We start from the raw sequence: 22,203 nt of genomic DNA on the forward strand, positions 1-22,203 counted from the left end.
AGTTTAGCCACTGGATGGCAGCTCACAGCAACCATTTACTTTTCTGGAAAATCCATGGCTTCTTTATGAACAGTTTTTCATGCACTTACAAAACATAGGTGTGAGGCAAGAATTTCACATTTCTTCGGTGGTATCTTTACTGTTGTCTTTAGTTTTCATGTTTTGGAGTAATTTGCAATGTTACTTTGGGAGAATTTCACAGTAGAGTGTACATTCTGTAGTACTGTTCTTACTTGGGGTTTGAAATGTAAAGTCTTCTAACAACAGGTGATTTTTTCCCCTAAGACTGACAAACAATATGACTGGTTTTGTTCTTTTCCTTTAAATTACAATTCAATGGCTATAAGGGGAGCAGGGTGGGGAAGGAGGGAAGAAGTTCTATAGCGTCCTGTCTCCCAGCAGCCCTCTTCTCACTTCATCTTCAGAGTGCAAAACATGGTAGTATTTTTCTAGTAACTTTTCTGTAAGGCTGTAGTTTCTTAAGTCTTCAGTAGTTCTCCAAGTATACACTTTAAAGGCCTCTTGACTGCAGCCAAAACTTTCTAATAGTACTGAATTGTTTTGCTTGACTTAAACAAAAAGCTTAGACTGATGAATTATGTACCTTTAAGTTGGTTTTTTTTTTTATGTGATTTCACAGAGACTACTTCTTATGCTGTTTCTATTGTCATTCTGCAAAACCAGAGGGAAACAGTTACATTTTTTTCACCAATAGATCCATATGTATATGCATGTGTACATAAGATGTATGTCCTTGCAGCTTATAGTAGATTGTACACTATAATCAATTTCCATTTATTCATGTGCTTAGAATATACATTTAACTTCTGTTAAGATATTTTATTTTATGTGCAAAAAAGTTTAAAAAAAGGAGAAATAAAAAACACCCATAACTTTTAGCCCTGGGGAGATATAGCATCTTTCTGCTCCTCTAGAAGTCAAAAATGAGGTTCAGTTATTTCTGTAATGCATAGTATTTGACATGTTACAGGTGCTTGGATGGCTGTAAAGGAATTGAAATTTAATGTCTATAAGATGGTGGGGGGTTTTGTAAAACAAGGGGTTTTTCCTCTCCTCTCTCCCAGGTGGTTATGAAATCTGATCTTATTTTGAAAAAGATACCGTTTGGCTGATTTGTTTCTTTAAGTTCCCCTTTGCTGTACAAGTCCTTTTAGGGGACCTACCGTAGACTAGTTTATAGGTTTCATTCAGCACAGTCTGATTCTTATTAGAATGGAGAAAGATTATGCAATAATTAAACTCCTCGTACAGTGTTTGAAAGGTCTGAGACAATCCAGTGTTTCCATCAGTACCATTGTTCTCATGTTACCTATATGTTACTCCCTTCGTAGGTAGTGCTTGCTGAATTTGATGTGGGAATTACAAAAGAGAGAATGTGAGTTTCACAAGCAGACAATTGAAAAGGGTTAACTTAGTTCTGTTCTTTTATTCTTAAAATAAGGTAACTTATTTTAAGTTGTTACCTTTTACTCACAGAATGAATGAGTGTATTATAATCTAAAGTCATTCCTGTGTGAAACACGTGAAAAGATGACTGTTTTCGCTGGTTTTTTCCACCTATGTGTTGAACTGTTTCCAGGATAGCAGGAAGCATGGGGTATATGTGGTATGCATTCATAGTGACTGTTTTTTTCCCTATGCAAACAAGAACTGTATATGGGTATTTGAAAGATCTCTGTCATCCTTCCAAGGCTAGTAATGAGGAATTCACCCTTCAAAAATCTCTGTTTGTGCAGTGTTCACTAATCATCATCCAGCATTACTTGGATTGTTCTCTGATGTCCATATCCACTTGCTTCAGTGGTGTTGTAATTGATACCTTAATAATTTGACAAATTGAGTTATATAGGTAGAGGGAAAAAAAACCCTCACTTGATACTGAAATTAACAGGGCTAATGCCTTTATTAATGTTCAGCTCTTTATTAAAATGATCAGCTGGGCAGGGGGCTTACACGGAGCTCGCCCCGTTGTTGTAGCTTTCCCAGGTGGCCGAAAGGAAGGAGGCGTGCAGGGTCTGTCACTGAAGTCCAGAGCAGCAGCTGTCCCTTCTTCTTCCCTCTGGCACAACCGGTGGCCCAAGGGAGAGGAGGCGGCCCAAGGGAGAGGAGGCGTGGTGTGTAGAGTCTGTTGCTGAAATCCAGAACAACAGCTGTCCCCGCTCCTTCCCTGGTGACAGCCCCAGGAGGCTCGCTCTTTGCACCTCCCCCTTCTCCCAGCCTAATCAAGTGTTTTTTAGGTGATTGTAACGGGTAAAAGTCAACCAGGGGATGTGCTTCCCTCTTCCTCAGCTAGGGCATTTGTCTATCCCCCTCTACTGTGTTTAGTTCTTTATTTAGGGGTGGTTTTATCCCCTAAAAAGACTCCAATGATCCCAGGGGATGTTCTTATTTGCATTTTAGTTCCAGAATGTTGGTGTGGTGGGGGGAGGCAGGTTATCTCCAGGTAGTTTAGAGAAAACAAACAGAGCAATTAGCTAATTAACATTTTAATATCGGTACTCAGCTAGAGCCAGCAGCCATTCCAGTGTTGCCATGGGAACTAGGAAGGCCCTGCCCGCGTCTCTGGGGAACACCTGGAAACTTTGTTCATTACAGATACCATTGAGAAAAACAGACAGGCTTTCAGGAAGGGGGCTTGTAGAAGTTTGCTATCTTTTTCCAGCTGCGTTGGTTTTTGAGTAATAAAATAAATTATTTCTGCCTATAAACTTTACCTTTAGGGTAGCAAAAGGTTGCCTGGCCATTACTGGTATCCTTGGATTCCTGCATCTTGAATGTTGCACGATTGGAGTTTAGCTTCTGGTTTGGTTTATTTGTCTTGGATGTTCTTTCAAAGACACTGCTGTAATAGTGGATCTAAAACCACACTGTCCTATTGCAGTCTTGACTATAAAGATTGCATGACCAACTACTGTTCACTCAGCAAGAACAAAAGAACCACAACTGCACGTATACTTATTAAATGTAAATGTTGCTTACTCTGTGTCATGCAGTTTAAACTCTGATGGCACTTCAGAAGAAACCTTTGATCTTTGCAATTTTGTGACTTGCGTTCTTGATTAGAGATCTCTAATACTGTTTCTAATACTTGCACCTTCTACCTCTTTCTACACTGTGTTTTCAAGGTATGTAAATGCAGCAGCCTTCTGAAGCGATTTGCGGAATAAATAAATAGACTCCACAACTCGATATAGTTATGAAGTGGGTATGTATGCCAGCGCCCGGCACAAGTGAGATAGCTCTCCAAAAACTTGTGCCCCGAGCCTCAGTCTGACCCACACCTTTATTCCCAAAGGTGTTCCATTTGCAACACATTACACAACTTTGTCATGCATATTCAACCCCTGGCCCCGCCTGTCCTCGCCTCTCATGCTAAATAGGTCCCCGCCCTTCTGGGCACGAGTGGTTTGCTGTGGTGGTCGCACGGGGGTCCCGGGTTCTTCTGAGGCTGAAGATTTTAGTCTTCCTCATTACTGAACTTTGAACTTTTTTCATCTCTGCGCATGCCCTTTCGGTCCTTCAGTGCTTATCTGTGAACGTCTGTCAGTCTTGACAGGTTTGGAGACAGAGGGGCTTTATCTGGGTTCTTTGCATCCTTGGGTATTGTTCTTTTATGCAAGAAGCTTCAGAAATTTGCATTTCCTTATGCCCTTTGAACCATGGCAGAGGTTTCTTAAGTAAAAGGTAAAAATTCAACACATAACCCTACAAGCTAAAATATAAATGCTTAATTCATTTTGTTAACTTAAGTGAATTCCAAAAATCTCTATTTCCCTTTTAGCCTAGAAATTTTACCCTGACAATGCAGCAATTTTAATTCCTAGCTCTTTTGTATCTCATTTCTGATATCAGCAAAACAGAAACATGCTCTGGGTGGAAGTACTGAGAGCAGTATTGATATTGAAGGGCAGTTTATGCCTCTTGAGCTGAGGTGACCTCCAAAGCTGATTCTAAATACCCATACAGATGGACCCTCAGAGACTATTGAGCTCTATGCAATTAAAATGCTTTTGTCCAGTAAAATGCTGAGACTAGAATAGAACAAAATAAAATAATTTAAAATTATCTATTTATATAATATAGATTAATTATAGATTAAATATATATTTTATAGATATATAGATACATATATAGATATACAGATATATAGATAACCTAGATTAGATTAAATATATATTAGATTATTGTAGATAAAATAGAACAAGGAAAAAAGATGTGAACAATAAACAAAGCTGGATTAAACTAAACAAAACCAGACCCAAACAAAAAAAAAAAAAAAAAAAAAAAAGTCCACAAAACATTCTTAGTGTTTATTCTGCTGAAATCAACAGTTTTGTTCTCTGTATCATAGGTCTAAACAACAACTGTCTCTGGCAGCTGAGCAAGAATGGATTCTGAAACAGAGTAAAATGCAAACAGAACTTGACTGGCAGCAGCTCTGTGAGAATACTGAATGTAATTGGTATCAGAAATCAGAGGATCCAACACACAGCCTATCTTCATCAAGAGTGGAGGTGAGAATTTCAAATTAACACTGTTTAAGAATCATCTATTGCATAAAGAGCTATGGAATCTTCTCACCATGGTGTTTCTTTCTAAAGACATGGGAAACATGTCTTTAGCTTTCTTTCAAAAATCTTAAAACAGTAATTCTGTATTGTGTACAGCAGTTCATCACATGTATTTTATCAGAGATCAGATTAATTTTCATGAACAATCTCTAATAGTGGCCTTTTCTCTCATTCCATGTAATCAAGTTGGCTTGAGAGATGTTTTTCATTTCCATAGAAGAAAGATGTCTCTTAGAGCAGCCTGAGGGCAGAAAGAATTTCAGATCACAGTACCACTTGAATTCTGTCAAGGGAACAATATTAGTCCTGAAAAGCTCTTGGGGATTTTTGTGTGGATGTAAAAACTTCAGCTTCTGAAAAATTAAATACATGTTTATTGTTTAGAGATTATTAGACAATGGTCTAACAAGTCTTAATGCCCAGTTGCGCTAAACTCACAGGTACAGAGGAAACACTTGTTTCTGAAGTTCAGAATGCTGGCATTTCGTCTAGTGTTTTATTTTATCATCGTCTTTCAAAAATTATTCATAGGCATCAATAGCTGTAGCATGTGAACACATGAGAGAGAAAAATCAGCATTTTCCATTTTACATGAAGAAGATAAGAAACATTTAAAAATCTTTGCAAGACACACTTAGAATGAAAAAACAGCAAAAGTAAATAATATTGGGACCCTAGTATACTGGTCTTTATATGCCACTGGTCCCATCAGGTATTTTTTCCTGAAGATTGTGCTGGAATTTCAAGTGACGAGGAAATGTGTTTTCCAATCAACGTTGTGTTTTCTTGATGTTGTCCTTTGTCCAGGTTACGTGGTTGTAGTCCATACACTCCTTCTCTTTTTGTGGCTTAGCAGAAGGCATCCAGCTTCTTTATGTTTGCCTGGGGTCAGGTTTATGTTTTGGTTTGGTTTGGTTTTGTTTGTCTGGTTGGTTGGTTGGTTTTTGTTTTTTCCTCCCCGGAATTTTCTTCCCATTTGTTGTCAGGGAGATGGTGAATGGACAGCGATCCAGAGACAAAAGACGTGGCCTTTGCATACCACTGTAATGGTTCTGGGGGAGTGGGAGAAGCGGGGGGAAGAGGGCAGAGTTATTCTGGCAGTTTCTTAGCTGGGACTGGGCAGTCTTTGCCCTATTGGGAGCAGAGACGGTCGTGTGGTTTTTCTTCGCCTTGGACCTCTCCTGCGCAGCGGTTCTTCAACACTGCCGTGGAGCTCCGCCTGCCGCCGGCTTCTGAGTCTGTTGCTTGCAAGAGAGAAAGGGGGTCCCGGCTGCTCCATTGACTGGAACTTCGCCGGCTGCCAGCGCCGAGAGACCCGCACAGTCCACGTGGGTGCCCGGGGAAGTCATTCCCTCCGCCCCCGTCCCGGAACCTCCGCTTGGAGGGCCCCCTGAAGCTGAAGCAGCACGTTCGCCGAACCTCTTCTCTGTCCGGTACTGGGACATCGCGGTAAAGCCCTGTTTCCCTTCCCAGCGTGTACCGGCTGCCGTTAGCGATGCCGAAGACCGATCACTGCTGGCGTGGTGCCTCGGGGAGCCAACCCTTCTTCCCCTTCTCTCATCTGGGCTGCCATCACCACCGGGAAGGTCCGGGTCTTGCAGCTGAAGACGCCCAGAGTCACTGCAGCCTACAGCGCCCCTTATCGCTTGTCGTCGTAACTACACCAAAGGGGAAATGCTTGATGGGCGGGCAAAGGCTGTTAGTAGGTTTTCTTCTTGTGGCTGTTGTTGTTCGTTTTGTGTTGTTTTATGTATATATATATATATATAGATATATAGATATATAGTCTAGTAAAGAACTGTTATTCTTTTTTCTATATCTTTGCTTGGAAGCCCTGTAATTTCGAATTCATAATAATTTGGAGGGAGGGGGTAATCTTTCCATTCCAGGGACATTCCCATCTTCCTTGGGAAATATCTCTCTTTTAAACCAGGACAATGTTATTGTCAACAGATGATCTCCAATGACACTTTCAAGAATTTGACGGGTCAGAAAGGGGACTGCTGTTGAACCCATAAGTTCCTCTAAGGGGAAGTTTTACCTGCACATGGCAGAGAGATAAACCACACCTGCAGAACAGCTCTGATGCCATGGTCCTCCCATGTACACCTCCTCCTATGATGTTCTCAGTAGAGCACATTCTTTCCCTGGCAAATCCTCAATAAACAAACACATTTATTCTCCTTCTATGGTGCTTTTCTCCCACATATGTTCATGGGTTGAAAGTATTAGGATCTGTGTGTGTGGTGGTGTGGAGAGAATATGTGTCACTTATTAATGAAGGGTTCTTTTTGTCTTATACTTTTATTTTCCAGATATTTCAGTATGATGATGAAAGTTCTCTGTGTAAATATATCCCTGCTTTGGAAATAAAAAAGCTGCAGGAACAGAATGCCAGCCTTCGGGCTGCTATTGCACAAATGAGGAAAGAAATGGAGAGTCTTGATGAGCAGATGTTGTCTTCTGTTCCTCAAACAGACTACAGACAGCTTGCAGAGCAAGGTGAAACTCTTGACAAAGAACTTTAAATTCAGTTAAGAAAGTTTAGGAGTCATGGTCATAACCTATGAAGGCTACCCAGTCCATGAGTGTGTAAAAATTATTTGATTGCACCATATACAAGAACACAGTAGTCTGAGATTCTGTATTACAAATTACTACAAAACAATTATTAGTGAAAAGAAATACACACACACACACACACACACACTATAAATCACTACAAAATTACCACTAGAAAAGTAATCTTACATATTTTGCAAGAGTAAAGCAATTATATTTCAAGTTAGGACAGAATTCCTGATAGTGAAGCCAGTATATAGAATCACAGAATGGCTTGGATTGGAAGGGATTTTTAAAGATCTCCTAGTCCAAAACCCCTGCCATGGGGGTTTACAGTCCATTTACAGTATATCTACTGAAGTAGTGTACAAAAGGAGGTTCAGGGGGAACTTACCACTATCTACAAATACCTGAAAGGGAGTTGTGGTGAGGTGGAGATCAGTCTCTGTTTCCTAGTAATAAGCAATAGGACAACAGAAATTACCTCAAGTTATGCCAGAGGAGGTTTAGATTGGATTTTTTAAAAATTAAATATTAAAAAATATTAAATATTAAATAATTAAATATTAAACATGTCTTTGTGAAAAGGCTTATTCAAGTATTGGCACAGGCTGCCCAGGGACATGGTTGAATCACTATCCCTGGAGATGTTTAGAAGGCATGTATATGTGTGTGGACATTTGAAGACGTGGTTTAGTGGAGGACTTGGCAGTGTTAGGTCACTGATTTCACTTGATGATTTTAAAGGTCTTTTCCAACCTAAATCTATGGTTTTATGATTCTGTAACTAGACAAACTAGACATTTATATGCATGAGACAGTGTTCTGAAGCAGCTCTTGCTATGAAGGCCTAAACTCTATAAATACATATACATTCATATTATACTCCTCTTTTAGGTTCATTGAGCACAAACAAAATTTCACCTGGAACCACACTAAGCAACATCAAAATCAGTTCAACTAAGCTGGATTGTATAGAAAACCCAGACACAGAAGAGGTATGTTGAGGTTTAAACTACCTAAAAATATCTGTATGTATGTACGTGTGTGTGTAATTAAATACCTAGTGTATTATTTTTGTTGGAGTAAATATTAGAAACTGAAGTAATATGTGCTTATGTGATAGGTCAGATGAGAGCCAGCAAAGATTTTTTTAGCCAAACTTATTCTTTCTAGGAAATAAATTTTGACTAGTCATCCCTTGGCACAAGTCACTTCTGATCTTGCAAGCCGCTCTTGATGTTTTTTTTTCCCACTTGCAAAGGCTTAAGCTACTGTGTATCACTGCTTCTGCTTTTCCATTGTAAATCCGTATTTTAGTCTTTTTTTTTTTTTTAATGCCAAGTGCAACTTCGCATGACCAGGAGAAAGTACCAAGCTCCAGTGCTGTCTTGGAGTGCTCACCACCCACAAAGGAAGAACTCATTGGATGTGGGAGCATATTTTACTCCGTTCAAGAGTTAACAAGCATCATTCCCATTGTGTTATTTTAAAGAGTAAGAATAACAATATCAGCATTAAAGTGACAGTGACATATCTTAGCAAAAAATAATAATGGAATTGAAAACTGGGACAAATATCTAATACTATGTAAGGAGTAAGTCACTTTATGTTCTCCTCTTCCTGTGTCCCAGCAATTTCATGACATAGTAAAGAGTCTGAAATAAGACAGTTTAAAAAACAATTTAAAAAATCAGGGTTTTCTAATTGTCATCTGTAAGATCTACCAGTATCAGTTGCATGCTTTAATCTTACTGTTAAAACCCACCTGTAACCATCTAAATTCAAGGAAATTGAAATAGCTAAGTAATAGATAAGCATGAGAGGTCCTGATTGAAAAGCTAAGAGCTTTAAAAATTGAAACAATGTTTGTCTGTTCAGTGAATGATGACTATTTAAATGGCTATCAAAAAGTCTCCTCTGTGGGGGCTGAAAGAATGAAATAGTTACCCCTGCAGCCCCCTGGAGTTATTAGGCTAGCCCGGATCTGAGAGGGCTTTGGGGAAAATATTTCAGGGTTAAGGCAAAAGATTCCAAAAGAGGCTCGAACCACCGATGTGGTCCAAGACGTTTATTCTTGGAGGTTTTCAGGGGAGGAAGAGGGAAAGAGGGCGAACAATGGAAGAGCATGGCCTTTTCTAGCCTCCTGCTCAGGAAAGGACAATTGGCTCCCAGACAATTGGGTCCAGAAAGGAAGGGTTAGACTAACATGGTTACAGCTACAGGAGTCTCGGGGGAAAGGGGGGGGGAACCATTTCCCAGAGTGATGCAACAAAAGAAGACAGTATATATGTCTTGAAAAACAAGTGGGTATATACCTTACCATTATGTATATGTGCCGGTGGACTCAGGTTGCCAGAGACAAAACAAATTGTAGAATCTTTACTTTTCAGTAAATGTTTTAAGTTATATCTACCCCTTTTGTTTGTATGTACAAATGATTAAACAATGTACACAATGATTAAACAAAGGAGTTGCAGCAGATTGCTGTTTGGTATAAAGAGCTTTTTTCCACATTTTATCTTAAAATTAAGTGTGCTTTAGTTTACAGTTATACAGTGTTTATCCTATGCGTACTATTTTACACTTACAGTTGACAATATCTGTGCGAATGTCTCAGGCTGTTACAGTGTTTTGCTCCACACTTTAATTTGCCCTATACTGCTAACAAAATCTTGAAAATGGGCCCTAAAAAATGGACTGTAGCCTTCAATTTTAGTCTTTTGCTTCAACTGACCTCTCATACATATTTGTACAAATCTCTGAACCTGCAGACCTCACTTTCAAAATATTCATTATAAGCACTATCTGTTTTATTTAGGGGCCAGAACCCAAAGTTCTTGAAGAAAACATGGTAGATTTTGGACAACAGCTACCTGATGTAGGTACTGGTATTGGTTGTCAATATAGTGTCAAACACACTCTACAAGGAATGCAAAATAAACTCAAGGAAGCAGCAAGAAAAATTTCAATTCTGAGCCAAGAAAAGCGGCAGCTGATTGAAATGGGAAACAGACTCAGGGCAGAACTTGGAATGGTGTTAAAGGAAGGTAAATTTATTCTAAAGAAAAGTGCTAGCTTATATATTTAGAATAAAATGGACAGGGAATCAGTTCATCCTTTGAGCTGGAGAAAGCTAGGCTTCATTATTAAAAAATGGTGCTGGACCTGACTGATCCTTGATCTACATAGCTCATGTGAGACTGTGGTACTAATCCTTGCTAGTAAGATTATCCTGTGATAGGAGATGCTAAGATAGAACAACAAGAGTCTATGTAGTGACTTCTGTTGATAAACATCTTAGATGAAGAACTCCCTGGTGCCTAGATGTCAGTGTGGGAACTGGAACTTTAAGACTTTGTTTATGAGCAGAAAAGAGGTAGTGTATATCTTAGAATAAAAACTAACGCTTTAGGAAAGTGGAAGAGAAAGCAGAGTAAGCTTATTGTAGAGTAAACTTGAATTAAGAGTATATCTAATGTAAAAATATTTCACTGTGGATATCTAAGTTCCATGCATAGTTTTCCTGGCAATGAAATAAAGGGAAAAAAACACGAGGCCCATTTCTGCATAGCATTGAAACCATTTGTGATGAGAAGGCCTGTGTTCTGTGGTTCATTTATTATCTGCTGTGAACACTTGCTGGAAATGCAATATGGTTGACAAAATATCAACAAAGAATGCCTTCCTCAGTATATTCTCTCCTTTATAGGAGTCTGGCATCCTGTTAGCTCTAAACACTGCACAGTTTGTATTGCCTCTGGTAGTCTTCTTCCAAGAGAACTTGTCAAAAGAACACAATGTCAGCTATCAGTTCTAAAGCATCTACAGCACAGACTCACAACACAGGTGAGTGAACACATATTCTGTTTGAAATTTAGTGATAATAAGCCATTAAGCCAGTTCTAATTCCATAAATATAACCTAAAATTCTGCATTTAAATTACTCTGAGTTTAGCTCAAATCTATCTTTGCAAGATTCCATAGAATCATTGCGTATTTGGAGCTGGAAGGAACCCATGAGGATCTTTGCATCGTGATGTCACACAGGACGACCTAGAAGTTAAGCCATTTAAGTTGGGGGCATTGTCCCAAATGTTTTTTGAACATAGAAAGGCTTGGGGCCATGATCATGCCCTGGGGAGATTGTTCCACTGTTTGACCACCCTCTCAGGGAAGAATTGTCTGAATTTTCCCTGATGCAGATTTAAGCCATTCCTCCACATTCTATCACCGGACACCAGCACTTCCTACTCTTCTTCCCCATCATGGAAGGAAGTTATAGAGGGCAATGAGGTCATCTGCTGGCCTTCTCTTTTTTAAGCTGAACAAGCCAAGTATCCACTCGTCATAAATGTAGCCATCTAATCTTTACACCATCTTTGTTGCCCTCCTTTGGGCTTTTTTCTAATATTTCTATATTTTTCTCATATTGTGAAGCCAAAAATGCACGTAATACTTGAGGTAAAGCCATATCAATGCTGAGCATAGTGGGACATTCACTTCTTTTGGTCAGTTAGCTGTGCTGTGCTTAACACACTCAGGACACAGCTGGCACTCCTGGCCACCAGGATACACTGTTGACTCATGCTGAGCTTGCCAACATTCAAAACCCCCAGATCCCTTACTTCAAGGCTGACCTTCAGCCTCTAGTCCCTCAAATGTATACAGACATCCATGCCTATAGTCCCAGGTACAGAATCCAGCTTTTTTGCTCTCATTAAATTTCATGCAGTTGGTGATTACCAAGCATTCCAGTCTATCGATGTCTCTTTGTAAGGTCTGTCTACCCAGAAGGAAATCAATGAGTCCTTCTCATTTAGTATCATCAGCCAATTTAATGCACACTCAACTCATATGTCCAGGTTATTGATCAAAGACTGGAGAGAACTGACCCTAAAATTGAGCCCTGGCAAATACCATTAGTGACTGGCCACAAGCCAGATTGTTCCCCATAAGTTTAAAGGGTTTGGGACTTCAAAAGTAATATTTTTAAACATGATCTTCAACCAAGGTATTTCAGAAACACATGTATTTATGCAGTGTAAATGCAATCCTAAATTATAAATTTCATAAGGCTTAGTTTTAACTAAGCAAGAAAGGCTGTTTGAAGGATTTGCACTATGTTCTAACATAAACTTTAAAATGATTAATCAGTTCCAAATACTCACAGTGGTGGGATTTTAAAGCACCCATGTCCAAATGACTGTAATAGCACCTTTTCCGTATATAAAAGTAGCATGTATAGTTAACCTGTCTCATATATTTTGTAATTAAAAATGCAACCTTTAATAGTTAAATTGCAGCTTTTATCAGAGAGACTAATGAATAAATCCTGGCTTCCCTAGTAGTTAGTGGCAGACCTCCCAGTAACTTCGATAGTCAGGATTTCACTATGTACTTTACTAAATTGATTAGCAGATTTGTTCCTGTGAGGATTGAGTCAGAGCAGTTGATTGTTTTTGTAGTTTTGAAGGTAGTAAACAGTGTTCTTTTAGAAAGGGTGAGGTTGTTGCTCTGAGGTATAAAACTCCAGTAGAATTATTAACCAAGTTTAGCTGGGGAAACACTTCCTCTGGGAAGCACTCTGGGCAAGATCTTCCAGAGTTTGGTCACCCTCTCAATAAAGAAAGCTGTCATTTGGTTGGGGTTTTCTTTCCCGTTACACTTCAGCGAGGTATCCTGTACTTACTTTTTTGCTCATTGTCACTTGGTCTTCCACTGTATACCACTGAGAAGACTCCAACTCAATCATCTTTATCTCCTTCTAACATCCTCATAAGATGCTTATACGTGTTGAAAAGATCACTTTTTATCTCTTCTGGAGGCCAGCAAGGCCAGCTGCCCAACCTCTTCTTCTATGTCAGATGTTCCAATTCACTGATCATCTTTTTGTCTGTTTGCTATTTTGTGGAATGCCTCAGCATGCTTGTGGATAAATATTTTTTTCTGTGTGCTTGTGATCATCTCGTTAACCTAAAGTCAAGCTTGGCATCTTTTGTTCACTTGAACTTTCAGTTCACTGTTTCAGAAATAGTGATCTGTTTATTAAACGTTAACACTGGAAATAATTTTTACAAAGGAAATTAGGGTTCAGCAAACTAGTTGAGGAGACCTCTTGTAAGCTGCTTGTTTCATCTCTGCACTGCTGAGATTGAGGTCTGAAAAAGATTAGCTAAAAGCTTATACCAAACATACATAAAAGTGACTTCCAGATCTGGGCAAAATTACCAAAATTCAAAACCCTTTTTTTTTCCTTTTCCTCCTCTTTTAATTATTCTTTCTTTCATAACTCACCTTAGAACTTAGCTGACTCTCAAATTAAGATGAATGAATATTCATATCCATCCATCCGAGTCTTCTCTTGCCTTATTTTTGATGAGCAAGATAGTGTATTTGTAGTTTTGTACATATCTTGTGTCTCCCATGTTCTGTTAAAAATCATTAAAGATGATTCTTGCTTTTGTAAGAATAAATAAATTTTTAAAATACAGTATGACTACACTTGGAGAGGTAGAATTTGACTGTGAGTTTCCAGATGGTGAGCTAAACTCTGGGAGTAGTAGTAAAACCTCTTCAGCTGATGGGTTGCTTGGAGGTGTGGCTGAAGTGGCTGTCATTGAGGATCTTGCCACCTCTGGAACCTTTGAGTTCATCATTTGTCTAGACTGGAAAGGATAGCCCTTCTTACATCGAAGCTGTTCCATACTCTCATCCCAGGCTGCTCTTTACTCAGAATATATCTGCTGAGGCTTCAGCTCCTACACAAAAGCTGAGCTCCAGGTTGACTTTCCAAAGACTATATTATTCTAGTTTAGGTGTTTTTATTCTAGGTGATCCTCTTACTGGCCAGGCTACATTTTTCATCCTTATAAAAAACCAAGATAATTTATTACTGTCAGAGCTACAGGAATTTTACTGTCAATTACTTTATGTAATGGGATTATTTAGTCTTAAATATATAGCAAAAGACTTCAATGTTTATTTGCATCTCCTTTGACAGGGCTGAAGCAGTTTGCTTTTCATCAAATCTCACTTTAGTTGCTACAAGTTGAAAGTTGGTGAAACTTTGAGAGGTAAATTAGTTTATTTTGGCTGCTGACAATTTACTTTTCCATAACTGATTCATTTTAGTTGGGGTTTTAGGTATTGTTTTGGAGTTTTTCTTCTGTAATTTAATCACGGGAAAATACAAAAGTGAAGAAGGACCCTGACAATATAAGCTTGAGCAACAAGCAAGGTGATAGTAACAGCACCAGGAAATGTAGGTATTGAACAGATTTGATACTAGGTTTTTTATAAAGGTAGTTTGGCCCTGTTGATCTGAAGAGAACATAATTTTGTTTAATATTATCTATAACTGATTATTGTAAATCTAGCAGTGTAACAGCAAACTGAGCTATAAGGGTGTTAGTTTTAGGGACCATGAGTTACTTGTATTAATGTATTATTTCACATCAGGTGCTGCAGTGCACAAGGCAACAGCATCCTTCAAGGTTCTCTTCTCTTACTGCCTGTCCTAGCTTAAAGGAAGAAGAAGCTCCAAGCAGCTGTGGAGAAGAAACAGAATTACCATCCAGTGAGGTACAGTGCAGTTTTATGATCAATGTAATTCACCTTCATTTGGCTTTTTCAATTTGAATTGCTCAACAGTCATCTCCTCGAAGACTTAAAAACCTATGTATTTTTTAGATTATGCTTTGTTCCTGTACAAAATCATATTTGCTAACACTAAATAAACTAGGGTTTCTCAATCACTGCCATGATGTTGTAATTAATCTTCTTGTACAACCTTTCAGAATTAAAAATAAGAATTTTCTTTTGTCTTGCCTCTTGCTGAAACCCTCTTTCTTTTCAAATCCAAGATGCCACTATAAAATGTAACCAATTTTCTGATATCTTTGATGTGAAAAGTATGTATGTCTGTAAGATTTTGTTTGAATTTGAACAGGTTTGGATAGATTTCTCTATTGAAAATCATGGGCCAGATACATTCTCAGCAACAAAGGCAGATACATCCACAAAGATTGTTCAAACTCAGCTGCTCAGTCAGAGTCCTAGTCATGTCCAGCAGGTTCAGCTTTCTTCATCTAGAACGCATAATTTCTGTCAAATTTTAGATACGGGATCAAGCTTTCCTCTGCTCAGTCCTCGAAAGAACACCAGCCAGGGTAAGCCTGCTTTGTAAAGCAGCCACAATATTTGACTCTTCTGGAAGTGTGGAATTATGGTGGATTCTGTCATTGATCACTAATTCTTTTTCATACTGCTCCTGTTGTTACAGTCCTGTGATCAGAATCTGAATGAGTTACTTGAAGAGAATTTCATGGTTGCCAGCAGAAGTAAGAATTAAGGGGCATGTCCATATAGCTGTCTGGTTTAAATGCCATCATTGCAAATGCTTCTTCACTTTTATTAAGTACTCCTGTAAAATGCAAATTCTGTTTTGATGTAGTCTAAAACTTAGCTGGGGCAGATATAAAAGTGTCTATTTGAGAACTGCACACTTCATGTGTTGACAAGTGACTCTTGGATCAAATTGTAATTAACAAGTCCTTGCTTAATTGGTGTTTTTTTGGCTGGTTTATAGCTACAATACTGCTTAGAGCACTAAGATCTAAAAGCCAAAGATGACATCACAGGCATAATGGCAGTATATGCTGTGGGGATTCCCTAGAATTTTATAGTCCACAGCAACAAGTTGGAATGGGAAAAAATAGAAGCAGGCACAAATTTTTATATGTGAGGCAGTGTCCAGTCTTTACATGTGAGACAGTGTCTGGGTTAGGATGACAGGAGAAGGTAAAACCTAGGTCATAGACTGAACATGAATTAGTGTTACACTTCTACAAAAATCACCACATGTTCTTGGAAATTTTAGCAAGAACACCACTTGTAAGATGCGTGCAGTAAAGTGTAGCCTCTTTACAGGGCAAGTTGTTAAGAAACTTTTTAATGGTAGCTATTATGTTGAGCAGTGTATTGCAGCTTAATGTTACATATTTCAAACTATTTGTCTGTTCATGAAGTAATCCTTCATTGACTAAACTTTGGGAAACTAACATCTGCTGTAGGTAGGACAAAAAATAATGGACTTACATGATAATATTGGAAAAATTTTAGGGATAGATAATAGTGGACTATGTTTCCTAGAGGGATTGTAGACTTTTCTTTATAAAAGATAATTATAAATAGGCAAACATTTCTCCAGAATGTTCCAGTAAAAGTTGATTTTGTTTGGTTTTTTTTTAAATAAGAGGTGTAGCTTTCAATAAGTTATTTCTCAAAGTGCTGTAGGGCTTATGTGAATTGATTGGGCTTTTTGCCTTGATATTATTTTCATCATCATCATTATTCCTGAGATCTGACAGTATCTGTATAGCAATATCGCAGCCATTTAGACTTTTCAAATGAGCTGTATTACCATTACATAGGTATTCATATGCGATTAATCACATACAGACTGCAGGAACAAGAATGCAATCACTGGATTAAGGGAAGTGATTTCTTCCCCTAAATTTGATATTTGTGAGGCCACTGTGTCCACCTTTGGACCCTCTTGTACAAAAGCGTGACAAACTGGAGGCCAGTGGAGAGCCACTAAATGGCTGGGGCATGGGAACATATTACACAAGAAGAGGTTTAGAGAACTGGGTTGTTCAGTGTGAAAAATAGTAGGTGAGTGGTCTGATTGACGCTTTTTAACTACCCAGTGAGGGGATTTTGGAGAAGACAGAACCAGACTCTTAGAGATGCACAGTTAAAAATGGCAATGGCCACAAGTTGTGTCAAGATACATTTTGAGCAGGGAGTGATAAGCACTGTGACATTTCACCCACAGGTCCTATCCAGCCTATGTTACATGTATTTTTAAACCAGTGTATGGAGGCAATGAACCATCTTTAGTAGCTCACAAGAAAAAATAATACTTAAAAGGGCTTTCAAAATGAAGAGTGGATTATAAGTGTATTTATTCACAACAGCAGTGCATTGCAGGGACACAGTAATGTGCATTGACAGACCTGTAGGACTGGAATGGACGGTGGAATAGTGCTGACACTCATGATTCATGTGGTTTTTTTGTGAGGCTAGGACTGAAATAGGAAGAGTATTTCAGGCCAGGCCTATATTGACAGGATAAGCGAAAGGATGTCTTTGAAACATTACTGATAGCACCATGTAGTTTTGTGCTGTTGTATGTCTGATGCAACAGCTCTGGCAGCCTTACAAGGACATCAGTTTCTTAATGTCTAGAAATTTCCAGCCACTGTTGCAAAACTTAATGTAGATTTTTGGGGATCTAGAAATAGCAAAAGGGACAGAGGATACTGCCAACGTGGAACAAGTGAAATGTGAATCAATAAGGGATAATATTTTCCTAAGTCCAAATTTAATTTGATCTCTGCATCCAGATTTATATGAGGCATAGCAGAGTGGAACTTCTTACTCAAACATGCAGGCCCTGAAATACTGCATTACAAGAATACAATTTTTAAAACTCTATTTTGCTGCTTAGCTTTTTCCTCCAGGAACAGGTGTCCTTAATTCCACTGGACTGAATTCTCTATTTCAGAAAAAAAAATTATGAAAGCAAAATCTTTCCTTTTTTTGGAACAACATCACCTTAGAAGCATTAGATACAAAATTTTCAAATTCTGCTTCTGATTTTTAGCAGCGGCTTGTATTATTTTTCAGGCCTGAGCTATGGAAATTAATTCAATCTTTCCTGTTCAAAACCACTCACTTGAATTTAATATATTCATCAAATACATTGTTACAATGGATAGAACTGTCATTGAGACAGAGTGACTTGGAACTGGGCTTTCAGGTACAAGTGACGCACACATAGACTTGGAAGCTCAGTGACAAAAAATTATTTGCAGCAGAGCACGCAAGTTAGTTTGCTTATTCAAAACTTTTTTTTTTCTCCAAGTTCAACTCTGTCCAAATTGGTAACACCAGTAGATGTGTTTTGTGGGAATTTCTTGTGAAACAGAATTGTAGCTTGAAAATGATTTTTCTGAAGCTGTTGAACAGTTTCATTTTTTTAATGTTACGTGTATGAAACAGCCTACTGGCACTCAAAATGGTTGTCATGTCAAGTAAGCCTTGCAATTTGCTGTATTTTCAACATATTACACAATGCAATGACTAAATGTGTTTTGAAGAGTTAATGACTACATCTTAATTACTGAAGTGTACTGTTATATACTTTATTCATTTTACCATCAAATTCAGACCTTGTATAAGCTTCCAAGCGAGTCAGAAGGCTATGAGATATTTTAATTTTCTCTCCCCTTACTCTACCTGCTAATTTTCAGTTTACTGTAGAAATTAGATGGATTTCATAGCTTGGATGTTAATTCTGAAGATACTTACTAGTTTTTCAGAGGGGGGAAAAAAGCAAACATCACCTATTGAAGTTCAGCTGTAATACTGCATTTAGCATGAAGCCAGTACTGTGAAGGGTTGTGTGTGGTACTGTGTGAAAAGCTCCTTTTCAGCTCCAATCAGCTATCCTTGGGTTAGCAGAGGCTGGGGTCAGTGCAGGGGGAATAAGGGTGTAAGGCAAGCTGTCCCCCCCACTACTCATTTGATTTATACATACTTAGTGTAGATGAAACTTTGTATTTTCAAGTCCCACAATACATTTTTGAGAAACTCCACCACCACAAGTATTCAGAACCGTGTCCTCAGTTTAATAACTTGGGCTTACATTGTAGCCTAACAAAGAACAGGAGTGACCTGCTTTGAGGTAAAGTCTTTTTTTATTTACTACTTGAGCTTAGATAGGGGAGTTTCTTGTACTGTAATTCTCACTGTAACTTGCAAAGCTCTGTCGTCTGAAATTCCACACTTCATGGATCAAAAGTTATCTTAAGTGTTTCCACACTAGACAGAATTTCAACAGCTTTGACATCACTGACAGTTCTAAGAGCAATCCATGTGGGTAAAAAGCTGGCCAGAGAAAGAATCTGGTAAAGTATTAACAAACAGAAACAGTGCTCTGGCTCTGGCTTCATTCCAGCTCCAATCAGAGAAAAACTCATGATCTCTTTTCTGCGTTACGTAAAACTTCATCTTTGAAGTGTTTCACAAATATTAACTAATGCCCTAGCTATGTTTTCTTCATTTCTGTGTTCTTCTCCTGAATAGGAACTTGTTTGAGTTGGTGTTCCTTCAGAAGCACTGTTAGCCATAAGCAAATATCTGGTGACAAATTTCTTAAATGAAACTTCCATCTGAGGAAATTTCAGTTTGCCTCTACAACATGTCTGCATATATCTCTTTTATTCTGAGGAAAAAAAAATCTATGAATGTTCATTTCTGACTGAAGTTAGCACACATCAAATGTTAAACATTTCAATACACTAAACATTTTGTTCCATATTCAAAAGCAGTTTACGTGCTTAGCTATGATCTTGCTAGCTCTGGTTGCCACAGTCACTTCTGAAAGTAAGTTGCAGGCTTGTAAATTAGGTGTGTTTTTTCATTGGTGTGCAAACCAAGCTACTGCATTTAAATAGTATTTCTAATTCTGGGGTATTGATTCTTTATCTTTTCCTAATTTTTGGAACTAACCTTACAAGTGTGCGGTGGTTGGTTTTAAATTTCTGCATTCGTACACATTTTTGACAGGCCAAAACTTAAAAATAGCCATGTAGAATGCTTCTGTTCTGTGTTGTTGTTCCAAATACCTAACTAAGTAGCCTTTACTAGTTACAACTATAGTTTCTCTACTAATGACAGGAGACAAGCATACAGAAGTCTTCACAGGAAGGGATGCATGTCATACATTGGTGCTTGCTTACTTCACCTTTGGAATACATGATTAGGGCCTCCCACATTAATTTCTGAAAGTCATCCCCTTGAATGAATACAAAAGGCCCTTGAAAACTGAGTATTTTAAAAAACAGACTGTCAGTAAGCAGTGTTAACTGTGTGCTATGGAGCACTGGATCTGCTCATTCCAGTTATTTAGACCACAAACAAGAAGTAGTATTATTCTGCTGCTGTTCCTGTTCAAGACAGTAATCTTTGAAGCAATACCTTTCAGACACTGCTGCCTGCACTTTTCTAAATGGTTGATGTTGTGAAATTCTGCTTTCTTATCTGCCAGATGTGGTAGAGGTGTTCTAATGATTAAAGTCCATTTCCCATGCAGGAAAATACACCCAGCGATCTTCATGGGCTCAAGCATCCTCTTCCATACCTTCTACATCTGTAGGAAGCCACTAGGTGGCAAGCTGGACAACAGGATTTTGCATCCACAGCTCAACAGTCCACTGAGCTTTTGTCACCAAGCTGATTCAGTACAGAGATCACACACATGAGTGAACAGCTGGTTCAAGCTAAGCCAATGTATTAAAATTATTTTGAAAAGTGTCATGTTTTGACATTAGCCACAGTGTCATGCTTTGCATCGAGCTATAAACTTTCAGTCAATCAATTCATTCTGTAATTCAGGAACATGTAGTATTTCCTTTAATGTAGAATTTTGTTTAGACTTTCTACCATGTTCAACTGACTTTGGTAATTTACCTTATCCTACTAGTAACTGATCTTTGTCAATTTGTGCACCTTTTATTCTTGCTGTGATTGAGTAGTATCTGGGACTGCAGACTATGATGCTTATAAAATTAAACTAGTACAGAATAGTGTGTGTCATCACAGGTTTATTATGTTCTTCTGCTGTCTGCTTTGGCTCTCCACAGAAAATCTGAAGTTAAAGTCTCAATGCCTTGAAAAATAAGGGTTAAGTGGCTGGAGCCAAAAACCTGTAAATATTACCTATTTTTTACAGTGAATAATGTGATTGAACAGTTTCACTTATCTTACCTAAAGAAACCTGTGATAAGACTGAAGTTCAGTAGGTTGGAGATAATAGTTTTTGGAGAATTATGTGAGAACTGCAAGATGGACTCTGACTGGTATTAGGACCAGTCCAACTGCTTCCTAAACAAAGATGTTTCTTTTTGAGTTAGTCCTTTCTGGTAAGACAGATATTTTAGACAACAAAACCAAATATTTACATACTAAATGCTTTCCTAAGTGAAAGAAGATTGAAAAAAGACCCAAAAGATAATGGTAGTAATGCAGCTTTTTCAAGCCAACAGAGTTACCTCTGTGTCTTTTATATCATGCATACCCAAAGACATTTTCTCAAAATAGAGAGAAGGGTGAACTTGTAAAATATGATGTTTTAAAACAGCTGAACAGATAGGTAGTGCTTGACTTGAACTGTTAATACTGACCTTCCAGCTTGTCTTCCTCTCTTAAGCAGTCTGATGCTAATGGAAAATGAACATGTACAGATGAAGTGAGGATTGAGCAGAAGATACTGTGTTATACCATCAGTATGGCAAGCCTTAATGGACTGTTCTGGGCTCCTATGTACAGAAATGGTCATGATAATATAAGATTTTGACAATGTGGCACTATGGCAGCAGTATATTTAGAGGAAAAGAGTAAACCAGCTGTCTTCAACTATCAAATCTCATAATTGAATACAAACATAAATACAAAGTATTTTTCTGTCTGTTTTTTGAGCAGGGGAGTCTGAAGTTGTACATTCAATCAAGCAATCTGAAGAACCTCAGCAAAATGTCAAAGCCAAGGATAAACATGAAACATCAGCTGAAGATTTGACAGTCAGAGGAACAAGACTGGAAGTTCAGCAGAAGTTAAAATCCAGGAGTTTATCTTGTGCTCATCTATTAAAACCAAAAATCTCTTCTAGCATGGCAAAAATCCGCAATTATAATATTAAAGACTGATTTCTATGTTGTCATCATGTTGTAGGTTCACACTTGCTATTGACTTACTTTGACATCTCTGTATCGGGTCTAATTATCAGACTCAGTTTTGTATGTCAGCTTGAGATATTTGCAGCCAGAAGAGAGAACAAATACCCTGTTTCATACAGATAAGCCTAAAATAAAGGGTTAATCTGTGCACATTATGAGGTTACAGGCTTCACTGTTAATACTGATGTATTTTAATTATATATGTTAAGATCTTCTTGCATCATGGATTTAGAAATGCTCAG

The 22,203-nt window shown here is 38.2% G+C and overlaps 1 protein-coding gene across 1 annotated transcript in view; it reads left to right on the forward strand.

The window, feature by feature from the left end:
• The window catches only part of CCDC57 (coiled-coil domain containing 57), a 29,512-nt gene extending 7,567 nt beyond the window's left edge, over positions 1-21,945 (forward strand). The window contains exons 2-8 of the mRNA XM_068209781.1: positions 4,373-4,535; positions 6,908-7,094; positions 8,052-8,152; positions 9,976-10,204; positions 10,867-11,003; positions 14,616-14,738; positions 21,708-21,945. Coding sequence (XP_068065882.1) covers positions 4,373-4,535; positions 6,908-7,094; positions 8,052-8,152; positions 9,976-10,204; positions 10,867-11,003; positions 14,616-14,738; positions 21,708-21,803 — 1,036 coding nt within the window. The 3' untranslated portion in view covers positions 21,804-21,945. The remainder of the gene's footprint in view (positions 1-4,372; positions 4,536-6,907; positions 7,095-8,051; positions 8,153-9,975; positions 10,205-10,866; positions 11,004-14,615; positions 14,739-21,707) is intronic.
• Positions 21,946-22,203: the final 258 nt, after the last annotated feature.

Source organism: Anomalospiza imberbis, chromosome 19 (genome assembly GCF_031753505.1).
Source record: "Anomalospiza imberbis isolate Cuckoo-Finch-1a 21T00152 chromosome 19, ASM3175350v1, whole genome shotgun sequence".
NCBI lineage: Eukaryota > Metazoa > Chordata > Aves > Passeriformes > Viduidae > Anomalospiza > Anomalospiza imberbis.